The sequence below is a fragment of the Vidua chalybeata genome, chromosome 13 (assembly GCF_026979565.1).
Source record: "Vidua chalybeata isolate OUT-0048 chromosome 13, bVidCha1 merged haplotype, whole genome shotgun sequence".
In the NCBI taxonomy this organism is placed as follows: Eukaryota; Metazoa; Chordata; class Aves; order Passeriformes; family Viduidae; genus Vidua; species Vidua chalybeata.
In genome coordinates, this window is record NC_071542.1 from 3,413,621 (window position 1) to 3,439,147 (window position 25,527).

General features: G+C 54.6%; 1 protein-coding gene across 2 annotated transcripts; it reads left to right on the forward strand.

Annotated features, from left to right (window-relative positions):
• RBPMS2 (RNA binding protein, mRNA processing factor 2) lies at positions 1 to 24,738 on the forward strand. 2 transcript variants are annotated; one of them, XM_053954553.1, is made up of 8 exons: positions 1 to 288; positions 11,982 to 12,059; positions 12,704 to 12,742; positions 13,239 to 13,301; positions 14,136 to 14,286; positions 14,897 to 15,045; positions 23,157 to 23,226; positions 23,475 to 24,738. In XM_053954553.1, exons 1-7 carry the CDS (start codon positions 229 to 231, stop codon positions 23,217 to 23,219), a joined length of 603 nt encoding a protein of 200 aa, XP_053810528.1. In that variant the 5' UTR covers positions 1 to 228; the 3' UTR covers positions 23,220 to 23,226; positions 23,475 to 24,738. The 2 variants fall into 2 exon arrangements, with proteins under 2 accessions (XP_053810528.1, XP_053810529.1); XM_053954554.1 differs by having other exon boundaries at positions 23,518 to 24,738.
• Positions 24,739 to 25,527: the final 789 nt, after the last annotated feature.

A 25,527-nucleotide genomic window follows, 5' to 3' on the forward strand; every position in this document is an offset into this window, starting at 1 on the left:
TCGGCCCCACAGCTGCGGCTCGTTGCGCTCCGCCCGGCCCCGCTCCGCCCGGCCCGGTCCTTATCAGCGGTGCCGTCCCGGGACGCCGTATGTGAGCCGGGAGGGCAGCGCCGTACCGCCCCGCACCGCCCCGCACCGCCCCCGCGCACCAGCACTACACCGGCATCCCGGCTCGGCCCTGCGGAGCTTCGGAGCAGCCGGCACCACCCCCCGCCCCAGCACCCCACCATGAGCAACCTCAACAAGGACACCGAGCACACCAACAGCGGCGGCACCGTCGAGGAGGAGGTGGGCGCCGGGATGGGAGATGGGGCGGCAGAGAACTGCGAGCGGCGGCGGCACCGGGACACCGAAGTGGCTGGGGATCGGGGACGGGGCTGGGGGCTGGGGCCTGGGGCTGGGTCGCGACGGCGGCGGAGAACGGGGAGCAGCGGCGGGACCAGGGACGGGGCGGCGAGGATGGAACGCCAGGGTGTCGGGGGACGGCGGGTGGAGCGCAGCGTCTTCGGGGAACTGGGGCTGGGGTACTGGGGAAGGAGCAGAGAGGTATCGGGGACCGCGGAGGCGGCACCGGGGCGTCGGGGAAGCCGGGAAGGAGCGTAGCGCCTCTTTTGGGGAATAGAGGACCTGGTGTCAGGGCTGGATACCCGGGTCGTCGGGGAACCGGAGCCCAGATGCCGGGGCTGCTGCGGGCTGAGAAGCTGGGGCCAGGCTCTAGGAGCTAGAGCACGAAGGTGTTGGCGAGCTGGTGCTGCAGTCCCCGGGTCGCCCCGAGGAGCTGCTGGGGCCGGGCAGGGCAAGTCCCCTGCTCAGCCCAGTGTCCCTGTAGCCCTGTGGGGCAGAGGGCTGGCAGGTCCCCGCTCAATCCAGCGCAGCCGGTGCCCGTGGGCATGGTGTCCTGTTGCCACGTCCCTGTAGCTGGAGGGCTTCTGGATCCAGCACCGTTCTGCCTGTGTGGGCTGCAAGGGAGACACTTGGATAATAGAGGAGGAGCCCCTGCCCTGCTCCGTGTCTGCTGGCAGCCTGGCTAGGGCTGGAGGACTGAGCTGACCTGCTGGCAGCCCCTTCCCCCAGATGCCACTGCAAGCCAGAGCCTGGTGCTCTGATTCAGGGCTGGGAAGGCTAGTAAGGGTCGGTTGTCTGTAGCTACATGCCAGAGCTTGCAGCCCTCCACATTTGCACTTTGGCTGTTGGAGCCATTGGCTGATGTCATTACTGCACCCCTGGAGCAGGTATTGCCATAGTGGTTACTAGCTGTCCTCCATCTTGGAGAGGGCACTGGAATATGCCTGGCCTTGGAAACGTTTTGCTGCAGTCCTCCGTGCCTGGCCCTCAGGACTGGGGAGGTGCTCAGTCCCCTCCCCTTGCTGTCCTCCGTGCGCTCTCGCCGCCGCAACATGGCGCCTGGCTTACTCCACCACCCACTGGGGCAGCGCAGGCCCTGTGCGCCAGCTGACTTGGGGCTGCCACATCCCCTGGGCTTCAGCCCCAGCAGGGGTGACCTGAGTAATGGGGTGGAATGGATTGGCAGGTGGTGGCTGTAGCGATTCTGTCCGCAGCGTGGAGCAGGGCATAGGTGATGCGCTGATGCAATGGGATGTAGATGCTGCGGGTGGGATGTCCCAGTGTCACCGGGTGGCACTGGTGTGGGTGGGCTGAGAGCCTGAGCACCTGGGGAGCACCACCTGTGCTCCTCCCAGTGGAGGGAGGTTCGGTATCTGGGGGTTTCACAGGCTGTGCATGCGTGTGCAGAAGATTCTATGCGGCTCCTCAATCCAATTATTCACTGGCCTGCAAAGCTCCCCAAGGTTGGTGCCACTTGGTGCATCCCATCCCAGTGGTGTTGCTCCAGCTGGGCTGGTGCCTCACAGGTGGTGGTCAGGTGACCTCCTGGTGCTGGGCAAGAGCTGGTCTGTTCCCCACTGCTGGCTGATTGTTTGGCAACGTGGGTACTGGAGTGTTTCAGGAAATCCTCACCCTCTGGAGAGGCTGGTCCTCCCATGAGTGGAGCTTGATGGCTGGAAAACTGAGTTAAAGATGGCATCCCTGGGGAGCGTGCAGGGGTTGGACAGAAGGGGCTCCTGCTCTCCAGTGTGCAGCCTCCAGGAGCATGTGGGGAGGGGCACGGTCTGTCCACCCTGTTAGATGGTCTGTGGCCTCACTGGGTGTGTCTGTCACTCTGCACCCAGGGCTGCAGCAAAAGACCCACCACTTGGATTAGGCTGGGACTGGTGGGGGGTTAATGTCCCAGTCCGTGGTGGGATTGCTGTTGGAAAGTCATTTATCCACCAGAATCCAACAGGAATAATGCTGTGGGTGGTGAGCACAGTTTGGGCTCCATGGTGGCTACCCTGAGTCTACTCTGAATGCTTGTTTTTCCAGTTCCTCCTGGCTGACCAGGAGCTGTTCCTCACTGCAGAGGCTAGTGGAGGCATAAGGAGTGACCTTGTATTCTTGATCCCAGCATGGTCTGGGGGCCCAAATTCTTGCCCAGAAGCTCCCCTTGATACAGAGTGATAAATACATTCAGTGCAAAGTGGAATCCTTCAGTCCCAATATATGCAGGAGGGTGTGCTGGAATATTTTCCCACACTGCATGGATAACACTGCCAGATCCTGGCTCTGCGGACACTCCTCCACCCCCCCCCCCCACTCCCCCCCACCATGTGCCTCCTTCACTGCCTCCCCAAGCGTTTGCAGAAGGGTGCCGTGTGCCCCAGATACAGCGGGGCGAAGCTCCCAAATTCAGCCTTTCCCTTTATCTTATCTGTGAGCCCCTGGATCTCGCAGCCGCTTCCTGGCTGGTGACATGCGGAGGACAGGAATGCCTCTCGCTCCTCTCGAGGTCGTTAACGGGAATGTTAAACAAACAGGGCCTAATGTCAGTCCCTGCTGTTCCTCACCAGACACCTCCCCAAACGCGATCCCTCCCCACTTGCTGCTATCTTCTGTTTAATTTTCCAGGCAGCCACCAATCTGCGTGGCTGCATCTCTCCTGGCAGTCCCAAAGGGTAGTGTGGGACAGGCAGCTGCCTAGGTGCTGCACTCCCACCCCTATGGCAGGCAGAGCTTTTTCCAGCAGCTGGAGGAGCTCTCATGCTTCCCATGGACACTGGGTGGCGTGTCCATGGCTGCATGGCAATAAAACCCTGTGTGTTTGCCCTGCTCTCGGGAGTGCCTGATGCAGACATGTTGGTTCTACTCTAGAAATTGGTTCTTGCTCTCCTGAGAGGGCACCGGGAAGTTATAGGTCTACTGGGTGTGGGAGGAATCTGGAGCTGGCTGCGTAGGTGCTCAAACTGGCAGTTGAAGTCTGTGGTTATCCTGTGTGTCCTCTTGGCTGGTCTGAAGGGCCTCTTTGCAGCTCTATGCCTGGTGGCTGCTGCTCTTGAGGTAGAGCTTGGGGATCCCAGACTGCTGAAGGCATTAAATGAGAAGTTGTGCTGGGACAGCCCAGAGGACCTGGCTAAGCTCTGCCAGAGAGGATAATTTTAGGAAGAAATACTTCCATGTGATAGGGTGAAGCCCTGGTACAGGTTGCACAGGGAAGCTGTGGCTGCCCCATCCCTGGAAGTGTTCAAGGCCAAGTGGGATGGGGCTTGGAGCAGCCTGGTCTAGTGGAAGGTGTCCCTGCCAATGGCAAGGGGTGGAATGGGATGGTCTTTAAGGTCCCTTTTAAATCAAATCATTATGTAATTCTGTGATCTTCCCTGTTGGTCCACGGAAGGCTGTGGGTTAGAAAACTCAGTGTTGGAGAGGCAGAAGACTTGGCTACCAGACAACCTCCCCAGTGGCAAGTGCTACATCCTTTTTTTCTTAGCTGCTGCACTCCAGGGCTGCCGGAACTGCCCGGGAATGCTGCTGGTGAGTGGGCTGTGTTATGTGCTGGATGTCTGTAGCACTTCATGGACTGGTGCCAGGCATCTCTTGACTTCTGTAATCTCTGCTTGAGTGGACCTAGATACCTCGTGCATGTGTGGATTCTAGCTCTACAGCTGCAAAAAAATAAGGTTAGTGTAAGTTCTGGAGTCAAATGTCTCCTCTGATGCTGCTTTTCACTATGAGGAACATGAAGCTGTAGTAGTTACAGTCACCACTCGCTAATCCTCTTGCACTTGGCCTGGCTGAAGGAGGATGGTGCCTCAGAGCTGTTTTCATGCATCCTAAAAGTCCCCTAAGTGTTAGATGCAGCTTTCTGTCAGTGACAAACTGTTGGCTGAGCCGACACTCTGGAGTCACCACACACACAGGGGTTCTGGGAACTGATGTGTTCCCAGACATCCTCTTGGTCTTGAGTTGAGTACTGAGTTGCTCTGACAGGAGGAGGGATGTGGGAATCTCCCCATTATCTCCTTGTTTCCTGGTGCCTGTGAATACCCTCTGAAGGAGCTTCCTCCTCCTTTCCCACTCTTTCAAATCTAAATTTCTTAGACGTGAGTCTGAGCGTTGACATCCCAGCTCAACTAGTCCCTGTGATGGGGTAATTTTTCTCCTGCCAGCTGGGCTATTAAACGAGACCCAGCTTCAGAAATGAGTCTTCTTCCTTGGCTAATCTGAGGAGCTGCTGAGCAGAACTTTCCATCCTTAGCCTCAGATTTTATGGATTTTTTGGTGGTGCCTTGTGGAAGTTAGGAAGGGCCAAACTCAATGGTTCCCTTTCTAGGTCTCTGCTTTGCCCTCACCAAAGCAGGAAGGATACCCTTTGAGATGTCTGGGAGGTAGCTAAGAGTAGTTCAGGCTTTGCTGTCCTTCCTTGTAGCTCTGCTTGAGGATCTGGCACTGTAGGAATTCAAGACTTGCTGGAACTAATGTGGAAGGTTGTGGAGTGAAAGATCCTTTGAGTTTGCTGGTCTTGGCCAGCTGCTGTTCTGGAGCTCTGTCTGAAATAAAGGCTTCAGCTTGAACCTTCACTGTGGCATGACTGTAGAAGTGAGGTGGTTAGACCTCACTACAATACTCGGCATCTTCCTGAACCTTATAGGATAGTGGAAACCAAGTTCCTCCAGCGTGCCTGGCCCTGTGAAGGGACCTGATGAGGGGCCAGGCAGTGGGGGACAGCTCCAACACTGGAGCTGCTGAACCTGGCCCATACTGAGGTGTGATCCTGAGCCAGGCAGCACATCTGATGAGGAGGAAGTAGTGGCACCAGGTGACCCTGCTCTTGGCACGGCAGAAGTGGGTGCTACAGGCTTGGCAAAGATGCTCTGGCCACTGCCCCATAGGGTCATGGTGTGCTGAGATGGCTGGAAACCTGAGGGCCCAGTGGGTGGTCTTACCCATGTGGAGGTTCTCCAGCCCTGCTGCACAGCCCAGGAGAAGCTGTGGAAATGTTTGACCTCCCAGTCTGGGGTGGTGCCTGCCCTCCTGTGCTGCAGGTGGTGACTGGTTCTTGCATTACTGTGGGGTCAGTTGTGTGTGTCTGTGGGTCAGAAGCTGTTGGCCTGGGGATGTCTTCCAAGGACAGGAGGCCTATGTCTCCCTCAATGTGTAACTGCCCTGTCTCACCTGTAGCAATGGCCTGAAGTGCAGCATGAGCCATGGACTGGGAGAGAGCAGGCAGAGGGCACGTTGTGGGTTCGGGTTGGCACTTTTGGTCCATTTTTTTGGTAGCACAGCCCTTCCCTGCTGTCTAGTGGCGCTGTCTTGCTAAGAGCTGGACTGATACAGTGTTGGCTTAGTCCTGTGGGTGCTTGTCATCCTCCCGGTGTCCCCAAAGGTCTCTTTGTGTTGGAGGTGACACTCCAATAACTGCTGTCCACAGTGAAGAGCTGCTCTGAGCTTTCAGCTTTTCATCGCCTGAATTTTATGGAGTACTTGCTTGTTGGGCTGTGGAGGGACTTGACATGCTGCATGGGGCTGAGGCATGGCCATTGGTGTGTTGCCCCAAATTGGGTTGATTTGAGAAGAGATTCCTCTGTCTCTGGATGTGTCCTGGGAGGCATGGGACTGAAAAGTGCCCAGGAATCATCGTGTGGTGGGGTGAAGCAGATACAGATGTACTCAATGAAAGATCTGAGGTGAGAACATTTCTTGTGAGGGTCCTGCTTCCAGACCCATGTCTCCTGCCAGTGTCTACCCTGCAGAGGAACCTGTTTCACCACTGTCTCCTGCCTGGAGGGCAGGTGCCTGGCTGTGGGCAGGAAAAACTGGTCCATAGCAGGTAAAGTCTGTGGCTCCAGCCGATGGTGACAGGTGTCTGTGGGTCCCCAACACCAGAGAGTGGCAGGTGAGGGTGTCTGGAGCCCAGGGCTGGGTAGGGCCAGTGTGGATGTGAGTGTCCTTCAGCACATTGGCTGTGGCACTCACGCCAGTCCCCTCTGGCTTAGTGGATCTCTTGGCAAGGTGAAAGGTGATGAATGCAACCTGAGGGTGCTCAGCCAGCCCCTCCCTGTGCTGGGGAGCTGCCCTGTTGGACAGTAATCTCTTGGGGATTGTGGGGCTACCTTTCCAAATGTTTCATTAGCTTTGAGCCCCTGTTGTGTCCCAAACCCATCTGGGTGCTGTTCTTTTTGTGAGAGGCTGCAGAGACAGAGGTGACGGGACTTGATAGCAGGAGCAAGCATCCATGGCAAAGCCACACCAGCAGTGCTTCCTCTGCCAGGCCCAAGGTCTATTCTTGGGTGCTGTTCTCTTGTGCCTGGACTTATCAGCTCCCATGTGCTTCCTGCTCTCCCGGAGTAGGGCTGGTGCCTCTCCCTGTTTCCCCCTTGTTGGAGTGTCTTCCTCCCCTGACCACAGGCTGAGCCCCACTGACATCCCCTGCCTGATGTGGGGGAAGAGCAGTGCTGGGGAGAGGCTGCTCTGGCTATGAGCAGTGTGGAACACCACAGCCTTGGGGACAAAATGCCGGTGCACTTGGGCTGGTTTGTGGTCAGCCTTCTTCCCTCTGGGCCAGCAGGATGTTGGTCCTCTTGTGCCTGTTGTGCAAAAGGTTGTTTTCAGAGGGAAATGCCTGAAGCCTGCCTTGCTTCAAGTGCTGGGAGAGGTTCAAGGCCCTCTTTCCCCTCTGGGGATGGGTGAACATCTCTCCAGTGGGTGGGAAGCTCTGGGCTTCCTAGTTGGAGTGGCTCCTGGCCTGATCCTTTGCCGGGGCTCAGTGTGATCCTGCCTGAGGACACCGGAGCTCTGCTAGGGCTGGCAGGGCAACAGCCCCTGGCTTTTGCCACTTCTCTTCTGAGTGGTGGAGGGGAAACTGAGGCATGGAGCAGTGAAGTAGCCAGTTGCAAGCCCTTTCTCTCAGGATTCTTGCCCCGTGGTGTGGAGGCTGCCCTGCTTGCCTGTTGAGCTGTCCCTCGTACAGACCACACATCCCTCTCTCTCCCAGTTTTCTCCTCCCTTGCGGTTCCTGGGACTTTGTGCTGAGGTTCAAAGCAGCCCCGGCTTGCAATGGCAGGACTCTGCAGCCCCACGGCTCGTGTGAGACATCGAGAGGAGGATCCTGTCCCATTTTTCAGCCCCGACACTGGACTCTGTGTGTTCCCCTCCCCACAGCCCTGTTGTGCAAGCTCGCCGCCCCATTCCGCTCCCGTGCCTTATAAGTCCCGGCTCCGGGGGCAGCCGCAGCCTTGCCGCATTCCAGCGGTCTCGCGTCAATCGGCCCTGGCTGAATCGCAGTGGCCAGGACCGGGGCTCTGTGTCCCCCTCTGGTGACCACGGATACCAGGGAGGCACCCCAGTGAGATGCTCTCCAATGGGAAAAGCTGTGGTCCGTATCCCTGAGCTCCTGGCACAACAGAGTGGCTGTCAGGAGTGGAAAGTGCCTTTGGGATGCTGTGGCAGAGCTTGTCCCTGTCCTCAGCAGGATGGCATGGGGCTGCTAGCATAAGAAGAAGGCTCCGTGGACATATTGGTGTGAACTAGTGGGAAATGGCTCGTTTCTAGGAAAAACTGGCATGGGACTGGGGTGGCTTCCTGGAGAGGGGGAATGTCCAACAGCACAATGTGGGGGAGGCATTAGAGCACATTCCTGCTGTACTCATGCTCAGGTGTCTCTGAGCCACTGCTGGTAAAGGCTTGTGTGCTGCAGGTGCTGGAAATATTGATCCAGGACCCAACTAGTTTTGGGAGGCTGGAGTAAGCCTAAGCTGTTCTGTGGGTGATGTAGTTAAAGGGCTGATCTCTCCAAAGGGAACAGTTGGCCTTGCTGGCTCCAGGAGGGGGATTCGGAGCAGTCTTCTAACAAAAAAAAAAACCCAGTCACTGCAGCCTCAGGGGGTGGGGTACCTGTGCCCTTGCATCAGACACTTCTGACATAACTTGACCCTTTTTGGGCTGCAGGGCAGCTCAGAACTCTCTTTTGAGAGCTCTTACTTCAAAGCAGCTGTGACCAGGAGCAGTGGGAGCTGTGCTGGTCTCCTGGCAGCAACTGGGGCTGTGGTAGCACAAGGCAGGTGCTGCTGCTTGGCTCTCTTGCAGCCTTGGTGTGAAGCTCCTGGCTGTGCTGGCCCAAGGTGTGTGTCTCTGGGGTGATGCAGCTGTGCAAGGACTGACACTGAGAACTCAAGTGCTAAATGGTTTGTTCGTGTCCCTCCTCCCCCTGCGTGGGAAGCTATGCTGGGATCCTCCCTCTCTAAGAGATGGCCTAGATGGTCTTGTCCCTCCTGGCATGAATCCTGTTTTCCATAGCTCTCCTCCATCTCTGTCAGGTGTTTGGACTGGGGACATCCCCAGAGGGGCAGGGATGGAGAAGGGAGTATGTTTTCTCCAGGGCCTGCAGCTGTGTGACTCTACTGGACTATCCTAGGTGGGAGCTGTTCCCTGCCCTGCTTCCCCCCATGCCCATGTGTCCAGTTCAGATCAGTCCTGGGTGGGATGTGACTGCTTTCACCTGGCATCAGAGCCTAAGAATGAGCAGAAGAACATGGTATTCCTGGAGATTTGCTCCTGCTGGATGTCTGGACATGTAATTTGGCCCAGGCAGTTCTTGATCCAGCCCTGGATGGATATTTTTTATGGTATTTTTGTTTGGTTTGGTATTTTTTGTCCTGTGCCTTTTCCAGATGCACTGTGGGGAAGATGGATTTGTGTTTGGTGGTGTGGACTTGAAGTAAGGCATATTTTAGCAGAAGTTATCCTGTCGTGGCATGTTGAGTGTGAGGTCTGGATGCCTGGATTTGTCAGCCCTGGGTGGTACTACTTGGCCCTCAAAGCCTGCAGGACTTGAGCTGACTGGAGAATCCCAGTTTGGTTAATCCACTGGAAGATGCTTGTCTAGACCCTCTTGCCTTCATCTACAGCTTCCTCTCTTTTGGGAGCAGGGGAAGAGGCTGGACCAGGTTGTCCACAGTGCACAAGAGGCTCAGATTGGTGAGCTGCCTCCTGCTTTTCTCCTGTGGGGTAACCTAAATCTCCTTTGCTTTATGCCTGGTGTTGGAAGTGAGCTCCCTCTGGCTTAGTTCACTCTGTGCTGTGAAAATATTGCTCAGGTCTCTCACCAGCCTCACCCTCCCTTCACTGAATAACTTGGTCTCCCTCTTTCCTTACCCTTCTCTAGATCACTTATGGATGTGTTGAACTGCAGAGATCTTGTAAAACCAACTGCTCGGTCTTGTCGCTTCCAACAAGCTGTTCTGAGCAGGGACTTCCTTAGTTTGTCTTGAGACCCTCTTTGGAGAGGTTGGCTGGTGGCATTTGGAATTGCCCAGGCTTTGGAGCAGTGGTGGCCCTTGCTGGGTGCTGTGGCTTGGCTTTCCGATGCCTTTTCAATGCTGTGGATGGTGACAAACGGGACATGGAGGCCAAGGGAAAATTCTGGCCAGAGAGAGAAGATTTCTTGCTCCTGTCTTTGGCAGCAACTTATGGAGCTGGCACTGGGAGCCTTTTACCTCTGACAAAGAGCTTTCCTGGGCATCTGCCTTGCTCTGTTCAGGCTGATGTGAGGGCTCCAGCTCTGGCTCCCCCTTCCCTGAGCCACCACACATCTTCCATCCTGTCACACCTGTCGCAAGGACTTACCAAGTGACGCATCACAGGGCCATTTAGAGACCCAACAGGGATGCAGTTTTCTATCAGCTTGGAAGAAAAATCCATTCTGGGGGCTGAGCGCACTTGGATCCTGAAATATTGAAAAGGGACAATGCTTTCACATGGCTGAGGCACATGTGTGCCACCACTCTGCAGTTCTTCCCTGCAAGAGATGGCCGTGGGTCTTCTGGGAACGCACTGTGAGCGCTCTGTGGAGCTCATGCTGAAGTGCAAGCGCTGAGGTCTTTGAGGCAGCCAGCAAGCCAAGAAACAATGGCATTGTCCCCTCTGTCCAGGCATGGGGTGGCCTTGGAGTGGTGTCTTAAAGCATCAGATGTGGGGTGGGATGGTTGGGGAGCCTGTCAGACTGAGCCTGGGCTTGGAAAATATTCCTGGAGTGCTCCACATGGCATTCTGCTTCCCAAGGCAGGGCAAAGCAAGAGTGTGTGGTAGAGCCATCCATATTGAAGGGCTGGGGGAGGGGATGGGAAGGGTGCTCTGGTTCTGCTCCCGAGCTGTGTTGGGCCAGAGAAGAGCTCCTCACACTAGGCTAATGGGGGACAGTGGCAGCCCTAAGTCTCTCAACATGCACAAGAGAGCAGGAGCATCCCAAGCCTTTCACAATCACTGTTCATTCTGAGGGGCTTTATCCTGGGAAGGGTGTTTTTCTGTCTTGGCAGGACTGTCCTGGGCACAGGAGGTGAGTTTTCATCTGTAAGTAAGAGAAACTTCCTTGTGTGGTGGAGTCTCTATCTGGCTGATCCCAAAGAACTACAGAGGCAGGGGCTCCTGTGTTTCCAGGTCTGCCTCCAGCCCAGGAGCAGGGCAATCATATGCTGCTTAGTTTGGTGGTAAAAATGGTTTTGGATACAGCCCGCTCTGTCTGGAGAAGGGGAAATGGCTGAGCAAAACAAAAAAGTGAGCAGAGCCCTTCTGCTCTGCAAACATAATGGGGTCACTCTGTGCTGGAAGCAGGCCAGGAGATGACTTCTGGCTTGGGGCTCCTGCTCCTTGTTAATAATAAGTGTCTTCATGACTTCGGTTGCACATAACTTCCCTTTCCAGCTCTATGCTGATTTACAAGAAGCCTCTGCAGCTTCATCGTGCTGCTTCCTATGGAAATAGTCTGCCAGCCAGGTGCTTATAATAAGTCTGACTGTTGAGCAGAGTTCTCCCAGGCCATGAGCCTTCAGCACTTTTTTCTTCCTGGTTATTCAAGTGAACTATTATCTATAATTTTAATGGATTATCTATTGAAGTCCCCCACTGGCACTGTATTTTTTGCTTTGACATGAGTGTGTTTGGACTTGGTCCATGACTTGAACAGCCTGAGAAGAGCAGATGACTACAGGGGTTTGGCCCAGCACAGATGCTCTTGGCTGGGCACAACAGAATAACTGCTCTGAGAGTGGGTCTGGGAGCAACTTCTGAAGGGTCTGAGGTGTGCTGGGGAGGGAGCTGGGATGGACCCAAAAATCTTCCTGCAGTGATGTTCTGGGGCTGTTGCAGAAGTCAAAAGCTATGAGTGGGGCAGTGAGGTGTTTCTCAGAATTGAGGGCTGTCTTTGAATTGGTGATGGAATTAAAGTGCCAGGGTAGGTTGAGGAGAGGAGATCTAGTATGTGATCTGTAGAATGATCTGGACAGAACTAGGGTTTGTACTGGTCCCTTTGGACCTTTGGGATGCGTCAAACTTAGTTCTCGTGGCAGTCTGTGGCCTTTTCCCGTTCAGGCATCAAGGTCCTGTCAGGCTGTGGGGCTGGTGTCCATGCCTTCATCAACCCAGGCCATGATGCCAGGGACTGAATTTTTGCAAAGGCATCAATCCTTTGAGGTGTAGGTCAAAAGACTAGGTGTGTTTTATCCTGGACAGCACTCCCCTAATGCAAGGAAGGGTTAGTGGACCTTGGATGCAAGGTGTCCTGTTCTTACTGCACTTAATCTTCTGAGCTGTGCTCTGTGCTCCTGCTTGGGCACCAAACATCTCCTTTCAGTACAGCTGGTTGGCCTCTCCCCTAGGTACGGACGCTGTTTGTCAGTGGCCTTCCTGTGGATATCAAACCTAGAGAGCTCTACCTTCTCTTCCGGCCATTCAAGGTAAGAAGGTCTCCAGATCTGGTTTTTGGAGGGAAAGATGCTGTTTTGTGGATGAACTGGCACCAAAGGTCTGTCAGGGGAAGTAGGGATGACATGGGAACCTGAAGCCAGCATGGGATCCTGTGACCTGTGCTCAACTGGGAACCTCCAGCTGGAGCCTGCCATTGGAATCGTGCTGTTTCTAAGCTTGATGAAACCTGCTTGGTCAGCCCTGCTGCTCAGCTGGACCAGCTCTTCCTTGAGTATGTGTCCTCATCCCCCAAACTCTCCATTCTTCTCTAATAACCACCTAGGCTATCTCAGGGGAGCTGGGCTTCCCTTGCCTGCACTCCTCTAGCATAGGGAGGGTGCTCTGCTTTCTCTAGGCACTAGCCAGGGCAGGGTGCCCATCTTTGTAGCTGGATGAAGAGCTAGAAAATGGAATTCCTTCCCAAAGGGCCAGGATGGAAGAGCTAAAATACCTGCTCTGCCCCCAGTCTTCTCTACTGATGGAAAAGAAGTATTATTGACCCTGTTTCTACTGTGGCCCATACCCTGTGGAGGGCTTGGTGCTACAGGAGCTCCTGGAGCTGTTGTGTTGTGTCTTGGTTGTAGTATGGCCTCTTCAGGAGCCTGACACTGACTTGCTTTCTTCTCTCCTGCAGGGTTATGAGGGGTCACTGATCAAGCTGACTTCAAAGCAGGTACCTCCTTCCAGCCTGTGTATTTTTGGCTTTTGCTAGCAAACTGGACGTGCCAGGAGGGGAGAGGAGAAAGATCCCATTTCATTGTATAATGCACTGTCTGGGCTAGCACCAGCTACACAGAGGGGTCCTACTGACCCAGCATGTTCTGAATGTCTCCATGTCTTCTCCTGCTGCCCTGTGTGAGACCTGAGGCTTCAGCCTCAAACCTTGTGCTGCTATCAGCCTTCCCCACTCCCATGCTGATCAAGGCAGGGGTAGCCATGCTGGGGGCTTATCAGGTTGAGCAGTGTCCCCACACATAAGAATGCCAAAACATTTGCAGTGGGAGCAGATGCAGAGCAGGAATCCTCAGCCAATGACCCAAGCTCTGCTTGAAGCCCCTGTGCAGCTTAGGATGGTCTCTTCTGCTGGTTGTCTGGGGCAGAGGGGGTGGCAAGGCAGCCTGAGGAGCTGGAAGAATCTTCCAAACTGAAATCGGTGTTGTTTCTTTTAGCCAGTGGGTTTTGTGACCTTTGACAGCCGGGCTGGCGCTGAAGCAGCGAAGAACGCCTTGAATGTGAGTACCCAAAGTGCTTGGGGGCTGAAGGGGCTGAGGGCCACTTGCCTTGCTGAACCCAGAGCTGAGGGCAGAGACAGGGCAGGGTAATCTACCAGCTGTGCCCTGGACTATGGAAGTGAAATGATCCTGTAGCATTCCACCAGGGAAGCAGGAGAGCTGTTCAAGTCTGACATCAGCCTGGGCAAATAGATGCAAGCTGTCTCAATGTAATTTTTGACCACTGGAAGACAGCTCTGAGGGCCTCTGAGGCTGTGGGGACCTGCTGTGACTCAAGAAAATATCTTGAGGATGGTCAGCATGGAAAAACACCCAAAATGATCCCCATCCTGCAGGAGTGTTGGTGGGATCTGGTCAGCAAGACGTGGTTCTGCTGTGCTGTTGACCTTGCCTTGGGTTTTTGGACCCCTGCTAGTGCCTCTGCTCAGGCTGGCAGAAGGTGTAGTGGCACCACAGATGGGAGCTCCCACACAGATGGGGGTTATTCCTACTCCAGTATAGACAGTTACCCCAGCTTCAGCAGACAGACCTTTCCTGAGCTGTGTTGGTAGCCATCCCTGCTGTAGTGGTTGGTGAACTGCACATAAGAAGCAGAACTGTGTCCCTCATGTTGGAAACAGTGATCCTGGGTCTAACATTAGTCCTGGCCAGCTAAATGTAAAAATAAAAGCACGTGGGAACTTGAGTGTTGCAGTGAGGTGACAAAAATCTGGACATGTGACTGCAGTGTGGTGGTCTTGGTTCCTCAGTTGGCTTTGCTCCATGAATAAACACAGCCTGTGCTTGGACTGGAGCTTCACCTCTGAGAAACCCCTGTGCTCTCTCCTGTGACAGGGCATCCGCTTCGACCCTGAGAACCCCCAGACCTTGCGGTTAGAATTTGCTAAAGCCAACACAAAGATGGCCAAGAGCAAGCTGATGGCCACACCGAACCCCACCAATATCCACCCTGCCTTGGGTGCACATTTCATTGCACGGGACCCCTGTGAGTATGCTGGGAGGGGCTTGGAGGTCATGGCTCCAACCTGAGAGATGCCCAACTCTGTGAGTGCTGCCACAGTGGAAAGGAACCCAGACCCACCTCTGTTCTGCCTGAAATCTGCCTGGGGCAGGGAGGCCAGCAGGATGTTGGAGCCACAGGAGAATAACAGGCATCTGGCCAACATAGAACTGTTGAGACATGAAAGTTGGATTTGGTAGCTCAAGTGATACTATAAATCTTTTAAAGCATCCCTAAATGTGAAGCATAAAGGATGAGTCCTGTGCCATCACCCTCTATGTAGCCTGGTGGGCTGAGTAACCCCGCTGAGGCTTATGGGGTGACCTGTAAGGTGGATCCGAGCCCCCTGTCCCCTGTCCTGCATCCTGTGTGAACCAGTCTGTCTAAAGCCCATGTGAGGCTGTAATGCAACACATTCCTGGGTTCTCCTGTCAAGGCTGGGAGGCTGGAGGAGCAGCTGTGCACACAGGTTTTATTTTTCATCAAGATGGCAGCGCGAAGCTTTAGCCTGGGGGGAGGAATCCGGAGTCTGTCCCCAAAGCAGGCTGTTGGGGCCAGTACTGGGACTGTCCCCTTGTCTCCTCCTCCTGTCTAGATGACCTGACTGGAGCGGCTCTCATCCCAGCGTCCCCGGAAGCGTGGGCTCCCTACCCACTGTACACCACGGAGCTGACCCCTGCCATTCCCCACGCTGCCTTCACGTACCCAGCAGCGGCTGCTGCGGCCGCAGCTCTTCACGCTCAGGTGAGTCGCTCCACACCTCCCGTGCCAGGGCTGGGCCCTCCTATCTCCCCGCCACAGTGCTCTCATTCCCACGGTCTCTGCTTGGCCGGTTTGACCCTGGCCTCTGCACCTTGGCCTCGGGCAGAGCCTGCTCCTGGCTGCAGGGCAGGGGCGCCCAGCCCTGACCAGCCCAAGGAGGGGTCTGTGCAGCCGAGAGCAGGCAGGGCTGGGTGATGATTTCTGACCCTGCAGGTCCAGCCTGCTTTCCTGCAAGGGGTGGGACAGGTGGAAGTCAGGGCTTGATTTCTGGCTGGTTCTGTTGCTCCCCATGGCCAGAGAATTACATTGAGGGACTGCTGGGAGGAAACACTTCCTGCATGTAACATAGCTATGAAATGTCATTTCAAGTCACAGTGAAAACAACAGGCTTAGCTCTGTGCTAAATTGAGGGGCTCAGCTGGGACCCCATGAGCCTAATGACTCAAACACTTCCAAAGCTGGAGGAGGGTATCCTGCAGGAGATAAGTGACTAGAGCCTTGCCAGAGTGAGGAATTGTGATGGAACAGGGTGCTAGCCTCCCTCGGTACAGGCTAGTGAGGAGAGTCATTCCATGCATAAGCCTCTGGAAGAGTAGATGGTGGTGCAACCAGCTGCCTGGTGTCCCCAGGTTTGCTTGCTGAGAGCTGAGGATGTAGGAATGCCTGTACTGGTCTGACATGGATGCTTTAATGTACAGAGACCACATAAACCTTGAAACCACGAATGTGCAAAGGGAAAGTCAAAACAGAGCAGCGGTGTCCTAATTCCAAGTTAAGGTGCTTAGTTTGAAGCACTTGTCCATGAGAAGCTGGAACCCCTGTCCCTGCCCTGCTCAGTGTGACCAGCCAGCTGTGCTCTGCCTGCTTCTATGTCTGCTCCCGTAGTGGTGCCATGGGAGACTGGGGCAGTGGGACTGAGTGTTGGGGCTTAACCTCTGCTCTCTGCCCTGCCAGGCAGGGTGTTGACTCCTACTCTTCCCTGCTTAAATGGAGAGGAGGAGGAGCTGTGTCCTCTCACCTTGCTGTCCTGGCTGGCAGTGAGCTATGTTGGCCCTTGGGCATCCTGTTGCTTCCTGCAAGCTTTGTGATGGTAACTGCCCAGCTTCAAGCCAAGCTTGCTTCCCAAATGCCATGTGGAGTGGATGCCAGTTCCTGTCCTCTATCCTGCCCCTCTCACACCTGCAGACCTCTCCTGCTTCTGCCCTTCTACAGGTGAGCTGTTGTTGGGCTGAAGCTCCAGGGGTTAGGGAGAAGTACATTGGGGTTCAGAACAGGACCAGGAAGAGCACTGGAATGTTCTTCCAAGGACCTCCAGAGCCAGGCTGCTTCTTCACTGGGAAGGTTGTGCTTGCTGGTGTTTTCCAAAAGTTGGTGGTGGTGCCCACGAGTACAGGGCTGTGCTGTGCTCCTCAGTGGCCCAGGAGAGAACTGTCTTCCTGCCCCATGTGTTTGTAGGCTGGTGGTTGAGGTTGAATTGTCCCTGGAAGGGAGGACCAGGACAAATCAACCCCTCTGGCCTGAGGTGGTTGAGGGAGGTGAAACTTTCGCTGCAGTTTCTTCCAGGGTGGTCACTGGTGACTGTGTAAGGATCCTGAGTATGAGGGTTAGACACCAAAACTTTATGGTGCAAAGTGGGGGAGAAAACTCTGCTCTTGTAGAGTGGAGGGTATTAAGGAGGCCTCCAGCTACATCTTTTCCTTCTTAGTTCCTCCCCTCCAGCTAGTGAGTTACTGGTTTCTAAAGAGGTTGTCTGGCCTCATCATAAGACCCTGAGGAGCTCCCTGTGTAGGTAGAACTCCCTGCCCAAGGGGGTCCATGTGTGGTGATGGGCTCTAAGCCTTGGGGAGCCAGTGCAGCCCCTCCAGGCTGTGGCTGGACCCAGCTCTTTTCCAAAGAGGCTGCTGGGCAGTCCCAGCTGCTCCTGGCTGTGCTGAGCCGGTGCTGATCCCGCAGGGACGTGTCCTGGTGCAGGATATGTTACCAATAAAATGTAGTGGGGTTAAACATTACTCGTGCTGGCAGCTCTGGGCTGGAGCCCTGTCCCTTGCAGAGCTGAGGGTGGAGCACAACAAGGAGATGACTTTTGCTCACAAACTGGGCTAAAAGCTGTGCCCTTAGTCCCCGTGTGCTGAGCCCTCTGCCCTCACTGGGAGGGGCTGGCTCACTTATGTGGTGGGCTTATGGGTTATTCCCCACAGTTCTTCCTCCTGGTGGACTGGTGTTGGCTGGACTGGAGGGCATCTATGGGGATGGCCAGAGCTGTAGCAGCTCCACAAGTCATCAGCCTTGAGGCAGGCAAGAAGTTGGAGGACATAGCTAAAACAAGATCTTGTCACAAGATATTTAAACCTGAAGGGCTCATCTTCTTGCAGAACTGAGTTCAGCAATGGGGAGAGGAGGTGGCCTGGCCTGGCCTCCTGAAGAGCTGCCCAGAGGGCTGGCAGGAGGGATGAGGGGCAGGAGGTGGTGAGAGGCTGGCCTGGCCTCGGGAACCCTTGGTAAGCCACTCCTAGCCGATGGCTGCTGCTCCTGGCACGTCCGTGCCTTGGCTGTGCTCTGGGCAGGCAGCAGGCTGCTGCAGCTGTGACTGTAGCCTGACCCTGCCCCACCGGGGACTCTGCTGACTTTAAGATTGTCCCATCTGCCTTCCCTTCCTCCCACCCTCTCTCAAATGCCTCCTTTGATGTCCCTAGTGAACTCCAGCCATGATGCCAGCGCAGGCTAGCCCCGAAGCTCAGAGCTGTCCCTGGAGATGGGACGCCCTAGTGATGCCTTATTGCAGCTAGTGGAGTGGCTGTACTACAGCTCCATTCCTAGAAGTGTTAAGCATGATGGCAGCCACATCTGGAAAGACTGGTAAGGTAACCATCTCTCCTCCAAGGTGCACTGTGGGATTTGCAAGCTTCTGCCCATCTCTGTAGCCCATATCTCCTTGGCAACCCAGTGCATGGGCCTCACGCTACCCACCCACCAGAGCCTGGGGAATGAGATGCCAGGCCTTCTTTCTAACCCACATCTCCAACTTCGCAGCACATGACATGGCGCACACAGCATGGCACCATCTTACATCAGCTCCTCCCAGCTGAGCCAGGCTCAGCCAGGCCCTGCCGGTGGGAGGGGAGCAGCCCAGTTGAGCTGGGGTAGAGACCACCCTTCCACTTGGCCTGAAAGAAACCTGGTTTCTCCCCAACCTTGACCCTTTGAGGGCAACCAGAAATACACCTTGACCTCACTCCTGGCACACGGTGGGGGAGGTGAGTGATGTGGTAGTGATAGCACACGACTAAATTTTAGTGGGCACCTTAGACAACAGCACTTGCCGGTCACTTTGTTCCAGAATCGCATACCGGGACAGACCCTGCCCTTTATCATGGGTCTAATCTCACTGCTTTCCTCTCTGGTAATGGAAATGGAGCCAGTTCCTACCTGGAGCTTGACTTCTCTCTTGCAACCTGAAATCACAGGCAGGACACAGGTTGTGTGAGCTGTAATGGAAGGAATCAGCAGCCTTGGGAGAGAGGGGTGTGTGGTTTAGGAGACTGGGAGCTTGGGAAGAGGGAAGGGACTGGTTGGCAGGGGGATGGTTGATGTTTGACTGAAGGAAATGAGCCCTGGTTCAGTTCTCCCTGCAGTGGTTCTGAGCAGACCTTTTCCTCTCTCTGGGGAAGTGATGATAAGAAAAGAAGCCACCAAAGATGAGGGCCCAGGTCTGCCTTTGCCCTTAGAAAACTGTGAGGTGCAGAGATGTGCAGAATTATAATTTCCCCTCCTGGGAAAATGGGAAGAGCTTGACACAGGCATAGAGACAATGATACAGCTTGTCTTGTTCTGCTTGGTCCTGGTAGACTCACCAAGTGAGTGGTGGGTGGAGGGAGCAGTCCTGGATCATGGCTGTGTGGTTGTGCAAGAACCTGGAAGGACCTTGGGACTTGCTGGCACTGGGTTGAGGCTGATCCCATTGACGAAAGCACCCAAACCCCCTTTCCCTTGCAGCTAAGCTGACAGACCCATCCTAGACTGGAAGCAGGATGAATTTTCTGTCCCTAATAACTTGTTGCCTGTTGGCCCTGTCATGTAGGGACTTCCCAGGATTATTTCTCTCTGGACAAGCTCTGTGCTTCCCAGAGATGTGAAGCCTCTTGTTCAAGACGTTCATGGTTGTAGCAACTTTCTAAACTCCAGTGACATAGTGGTGGCATAGCTGGCCAAGCAGCCCCAAGCCAGCAATTCCCTCCTAGCCAGGGAAAAGCAGACAGGAGATGCTCTGAGCATCCTCCAAGCAGAGGATGCTCTGAAGCAGCTGTCCTTGGTAAGTGGTGGGACTGCTGGGCCATCAGAAGAGACTTGTGGCCAACAGTGGCTCTCCCTGGCTGGCTCAACACAAAAGAAAGCAACACAACTTGCTGGAAAAGGGGAAATGCTTGTTTGCTGCAGTTTTGGAGAGGGGTGTGTCTCCCTGAGCTGTAGGGGTACCAGGCGTTGGACTGATGGATGGATACACGCCTGTTAGAATGTTCCTAAGCAAGAGGAAGGGTCAGTGCCTGCCTTGCCCACATGCTCCTTGCCCTGGTGTGGGATGATGTGCTGATCCTCCAGCTCTCCCTCGCCAGAGCTGCTTGGGAGATGCATGAGCTTGATCCCACGGCATCTGGTTTTCCTGGTGGTGGGCTGAGCTGCTCTGTTCCCACACCTCATCATGCCCCACACCAGCCCCTGAGAGGCCCTCGAGCAGGTGGCTGGGGTGCAGTGCCTGCTGCTGGGGTGGGTGTGTGTCCAGCACATAGCACACAGGGCAAGGTGGTGCCTGTGCTGTCTGTCCTTGCCTGCCTGGCTCACATTTCCAGATGGAGCAGAGCAGCTCTCGCCAGCCACCAGCGGGGGCTGCCCAGGGCTCACACCGGTGACCTGCAGTGCTGCCTACCAGGTGCTCATGGCTTGCCAGGCTGAGGATCTCAGGAGCACCAGTGAGGATGCTGCTCTGCACTTCAGCAGCTTGGCAGCAAGATGCAGCTCCTGGATGTGTTAGTTGGATCCTACCAGCTCCCAGGAGCTCAGGGAGTGCTTTGTGCCTGCCTGCACCAGGAGCCTTTCTGGTCCCTGGGGACCAGCTGTAGAGGTAGGTCGGAGCTCTAAGATGCTGGGGCTGGCTGCAAACCTAGACGTAACTAAGGAGGAAAGGCAGGTCCTCCAAGCCAAAGGTGCTCTGAGGAGGTACCTGTGTACTTGGTCCTCACTTCCCCTCTTCTGAAGGATTTGCTCTCCCATGAAGATGGTGGACAACTGGATACTTAAATTCTGAGGGCAATTGGAAGAGACAAAGGAGGTTTTGACAAGGAGAGTGAAGCTCTGATGGGCTGTTGCTCTGCTCCATTTATAATTTCACTGTGATTTTTAGGCAGCTCCTGGTGTTGTGCTGCAGAAAGGGAGAGGTTCCTGGCCTCTGGGAGGTGGCAGGCAGAGGCACACATTTCTCTTCTCCAGCTGTTTTCTGAGACAGATGTTGAAGGCAGCAGCACGAGGCTGCTGCAGTTGGCCAGCAGTGGCTGCCTCATCCCTGCAAGCAGGAGATGTGTTGATGGTGTGACCAGACTCCTTTCCAATTGTGAGCTAATGCTTCTCCAGAAACAACTGTGTCTCTTCCTGTAAAAGCCTCTCTTGCTCTCTTTCCTCACCCAGTGATGAACATCTCCATTAGTTCTCAGCTTCCTCCTTGACAGATGTAGTATTTTGAGGGGTGTGAAGAGAGAACAGCCTTGGCAGGTGCCTAGAGGGCATCCTCTTGGCTATCTGCTGCCTCTGATCCACAGCTTCCAGTGCTTTCTGCTGGCTTTGGGAACCTCCCTCCTACTGAGTTCCTGCCTCGTCCCATCAAGCCCTTAATCTTTCTGTAGGCTGAAAGACCTGGCAGGTCATTCCCTCATCCTACCAGCATGTCAGAGCCTTGGATTGTACCCAGGATTGTCACATCTGTAGCAGCTCCTGTGGGGCTCCAGGCTGAACCCCTCTGAATGCAGGGCTGGGCTGGTGGCCTGTGGGGCCATGGTGTGTCAGGCTGAGTGGGTTTGGTGTGTGAGCATTGTAGACCTGCAGGAGGAAGGCAAGGAGGGGTGGTCCATTGCAGTGATGGTTTATTAGCACCAGAGCTACAAACAGTGCCTGTTTTAAGAGAAAACCAGGACTTCTGTTCAAAGTGGAGGTGCTGAGGCTCTGCAGGTGGGCCAGAAGGTGGCTCTGAGGCCAGGATGGAGGGCCATCAGGCTGGGCTGTACTGGCTCATGTATGGCCTGGCTGCACTGCTTGGCTGAGCGTGCGTGGGGTGGAGGCAGCTCTCAGGGTTAAGCCTTGAGAACGAAGGGGGAGTTTCCTGTTACTGCTGGACAGGAGGAAACTGCTTCCAGCTGTCGAGGGGAGGGGTGTGGAGTGGGAGACACTGGCCAGGGAGGACGGCTGCAGAGGCGATGTGGCTATGCTGAGCAAGCACCTCCTGGTGACAGGGGACAAGAAATCCCTGTCCTTGCTCTGGCAGCTGCTGTGGTGGCCCTGTAAGTTGTCAGTGATGCTGCTGTCCATGCCAAGCCTTTCTGAGTGGTGTCTGTGCACAGTGTGGTGGCCCTGACTGGCCAGAAAAGGTCCCTCTCCCTGGCTAAAGGAGAAGGGAAAACTGTGTGGCACTTTGGTGCTGGCACTAGGTGGGACCCCTCACTGGGGAGGAGGGTCTTGGTAACACCCATGCCCTTGATTTCCATGGCTGGACTGACTGGGATGCTGTGCCATGAAGTGAGGTATGGGGCCAGCTGGGAGCTGATTTAGGGGCATCCACTTGCCTTGTGAAGGTGTCTGGCAAGAGTCCAGCAGATTATGGAACCGTGGAATGGTTCAAGTTGGAAGGTACCTTAAACTAATCTCATTCCACCCCCATGCCACGTGCAGGGACATCTTCCACTAGACTAGGTTGTTCAAGTCTTGTCCAAACTGGCCTTGTTCTGGGCTGATGAGAGGCTCCTGTGAGGACAGAGCTTCTGCTGACTGGCAGGGCTCATTTAGGAGCCATCCCCTGGAGAAGGACTCAAGGCCCATAGCTCATGTGGCTGCAGTTCCTGGCACTGCAGCCCTCATGGCTGTGGGGGCAAAACTTGGCTGCTGCAGTTTGCTGCACATCTCTGCACATCCTTGGGAGAGGAGCATCTAGCCAGGCTTGTTTGGGTGAGGAGACAGCTGTGCCAGGATGAATGGGACAAGGGGAATGGCTCGCATGGGGCTCCAGGGGGTTTTCTGCCACTTTTCTCCCCATCTTAGAACCAAGCCCATCATTGTGCTGGTTCCCAGAGCCCTGAACATGCTGAGGCTGTGCTTCTCTCCAGGCAGCTGGGGAGGGAGGAGTTGGGGGTGGCTGCTGTGCTCCAGCAGCAGGACCAAGTTCCAGTTGCTGCTCCAGCTGCTAGATCCATGCTCAGTCAAGTGGCATGGGCTTGTCTCCTGCTGCTGTCAGGCACGGAACTGCTGATGCAGCCCAGCCGGACACACTGGCCCTGCTGACCAGATGGGGTCATCTGGATGTCTGAGGCTGTGGGGCTGGATGTTGCCAGCTCACTGTGTCCCCTAAGGGGCTGGAAGGTGTCTGTTCAGTTACTGTCCCTTGTTTCCTTGTTAGGTCCCCATCCAGCCCTTTCCTTGGCAAGAAGCAGGTCTGAGAAATAGATGTGGCAGCAAGCACCCGCCAGGGAAGCCTCCAAGTCTTGCTGGTTTGCAGCTCTTCCAAGTTCTTCCCATGGTGTGGTTTGCCTGGAGCCACTCCTGGTAGCAGGGTTGGGGTTTGGAAAGCTCCATGGGTGTCTGTTGTAGTGGATGAGCACTTCTTCCCCCATACACATCCTGTAGAGGTTGTCTGCTTTTAATCTGTGGTCTTGAGATGCCTCCTTTGGCTGGCTGAGGGTGGAGCAATTCAAGTAGTATTTGGAGCTCACCCTGGAGCCTCCTCTCCCATGCTGGAGACATCTTTGCTCCATGGACCTTGCACATGGCTTGAAGGTTTGTACTCTGGCTGAGGTAATCCTGGATCATGGATCATCCTCTGCCATGGCTTTCTTTTCCAGATGCGCTGGTATCCTCCCTCTGAAGCTACCCAGCAAGGATGGAAGTCTCGTCAGTTTTGTTAGTTCATTAGTAAGTAATTAATTACTCTTGGAGTCAGGTCTTTGTCTTGCTCTTCCTTGGGCTCCTTGGACTCTTGGGGGGAGGAGGGATGGGAGCTTGGGCTCAGCCCCACTCACGCACCCAAGGATGTGGTTGGGTTTCCTGGATGGGAGCAGGGAGACCCCCCCCCCCCCCCAAGCCCAGGTGGGGAGGAGGCTGTGGGAGACCCTGAGGCCACAGGTCCAGCTGGCCCCGCTCACCGTGCTCCTCTCCCGCAGTGTCTCTCCTTGACTCATGTTCCTCCTCCCTGCCCCTCCGCAGAGGGATGTGCCAGGGACGATGGCTCCGACTCCTCTGGATTTGGTATGTGGCCAGAGGACAACGTGCCCGGCCCCGCCGCACTGCCCCCGCGGCTGCCAGCACCCCTTTCCCTGGACTGTGAAGCCATCGTGGCCCCAGCCATGGGCTGTGTGCTGCCTCCATCCCTCTCTCTATCCCTCCCTCAAGCCATCCCCAGGACCTCCTCCCTGCCTGAGCTTTGCCATCTGGCTGCACTGAAACCCAGCTGGGGGCTAGGTCCTGGGCTTCCCCAGGCTCTCCCTGCCCCGGGGGTGGCTCGGCTGAAGGAATCGAAAGGCAAAATGGGTTTTGCATGTTTTCTGGCATGAATTAAAACACTTAACTTGTGTCTGTGTGAGTGTAAGTTTGTTTGTTCTAGCGTTTGTGTAACCATTAGCAACAGGTCTTGGCCCAACAGATTGATTCATCAAGGTTTTCCTCTTGCTTCGGTGAAGACTTGGCTTTGAGAAATACTAACTGTCCTTGTCTCACCCCTTCTCCCACCTCCACGCTCCCCTCCCCAGGACGACCAGAAAAATTTGAAAAATGCTTTTTTTTTTTCTTTTTTTTTTCTTTTTTTTTTTTTTTAAAGTATGATGCACTGGGTTTTTGTTCTCATCCATTCTGCTTGTTTTAAAGTCAGGGTTATTATATTATTTTTTTCCTTCTTCAAACTTCTATATATAGAACAGCTGTAAAATATATAACCTCTTTTTTTTTTTCCCCACATTCTTCTGATTGGAGAGCATCCAGTCTTGCCAAATAATCAGCCATCCTTATGGGAATACCGAACAAAAAAAAAAAAAAGTACGAGTATTTTTGTACCTTGTGTAATAAGGAAATATTTATGCATCATAAAGAATTTCTTGTGTGTTTGTGTGCAATTAATTATTATTATTAAAGAGAAATTGTAATCCTGTAAGATAAGTTAATGTTTAGTTAAAAGCTTGAAAAAGAAGGGTTGTCTTCTGTACCAATGATTCAGTCAGGCATAGTAAACAAGAACTTGTGCAATTTTTGTTTTAGCATCTTATTGCTTGGTATTGAAGTGCTTTAAGTATTATCTGACCATGGCTGTCTCGCTTGTATTAAAAGATTTGAGAATAAGTTGCTCTATAATTGCTGATCCTATGAGAATGTGAAACTGGATAATATATGAAATGCAACCAAAAAAAAAAAAAAAATATATATATATACCCAGAGGCTGCTGTGACTTTTTCTGTGGTCTTGGGTGTTTTCTTGTGGGAATGGTGTGGGATGCTTCAGGCCTGGCCTGGCCCCTCCCTGGTCCCGTTTCCCAGGCTGGAAGGATGCAGACTGGTTTGGGATACAGCTGAGGACCAGGAGAGGGATCTTCCCTACCCTGCTGGGAGAAGGACAAGCCCTTGCCTGTATGGGCATGTGCTGTGGGGGGTTGGTGGTATGAAGCTCTGCCAGAGGTCTCTGTGAGGGCAGCCCTGAGCTTTTTTGGATGTTTTTGTTCCCCCTTCCCAGCATCTGTGGAGGCTGAGGCCTCTCCTCTGTGCCAGCAGTGCAGAAGGAGATCTCCATAGAAGGCAAACTTTCTCTATGGCTGGAGCATTCCCCTTGTGCCTGCCCAGCTCCTGCTCTGATGCCTGTGCTCTCCAGCCTTCCTGTGGCCTTATCTGTACCTGCTAAAGCGGCGGTGGGAATGGCAGTCCTGGAGCAGGGGCTGCTTGTCCCGGTGGGAATCTCCGTGCAGGGGCCCGGGGCTCTCCCTGCTGTGCCTCACGAGTCCCCATGGCCCGGCTCGCTGACCCCTGCTCTGGGGCACTCCAGAGCCCTCCCACGCAGCTTCCCGCCCCAGGGATCAGTGTTTTCTTCTCTCCCCAGGGCTTCGAGGGCAGCGCTGAGCGAAAGCAAGGAAAAAACTAGAAAAAGACAGGTCTAAAAATAGCCCCCCTGGCCCCCGTGCCTGGGAATGGACTCGAGCGAGTGCTGCTGCTCCGGGAAGTGACTCGCTGTGGGGCT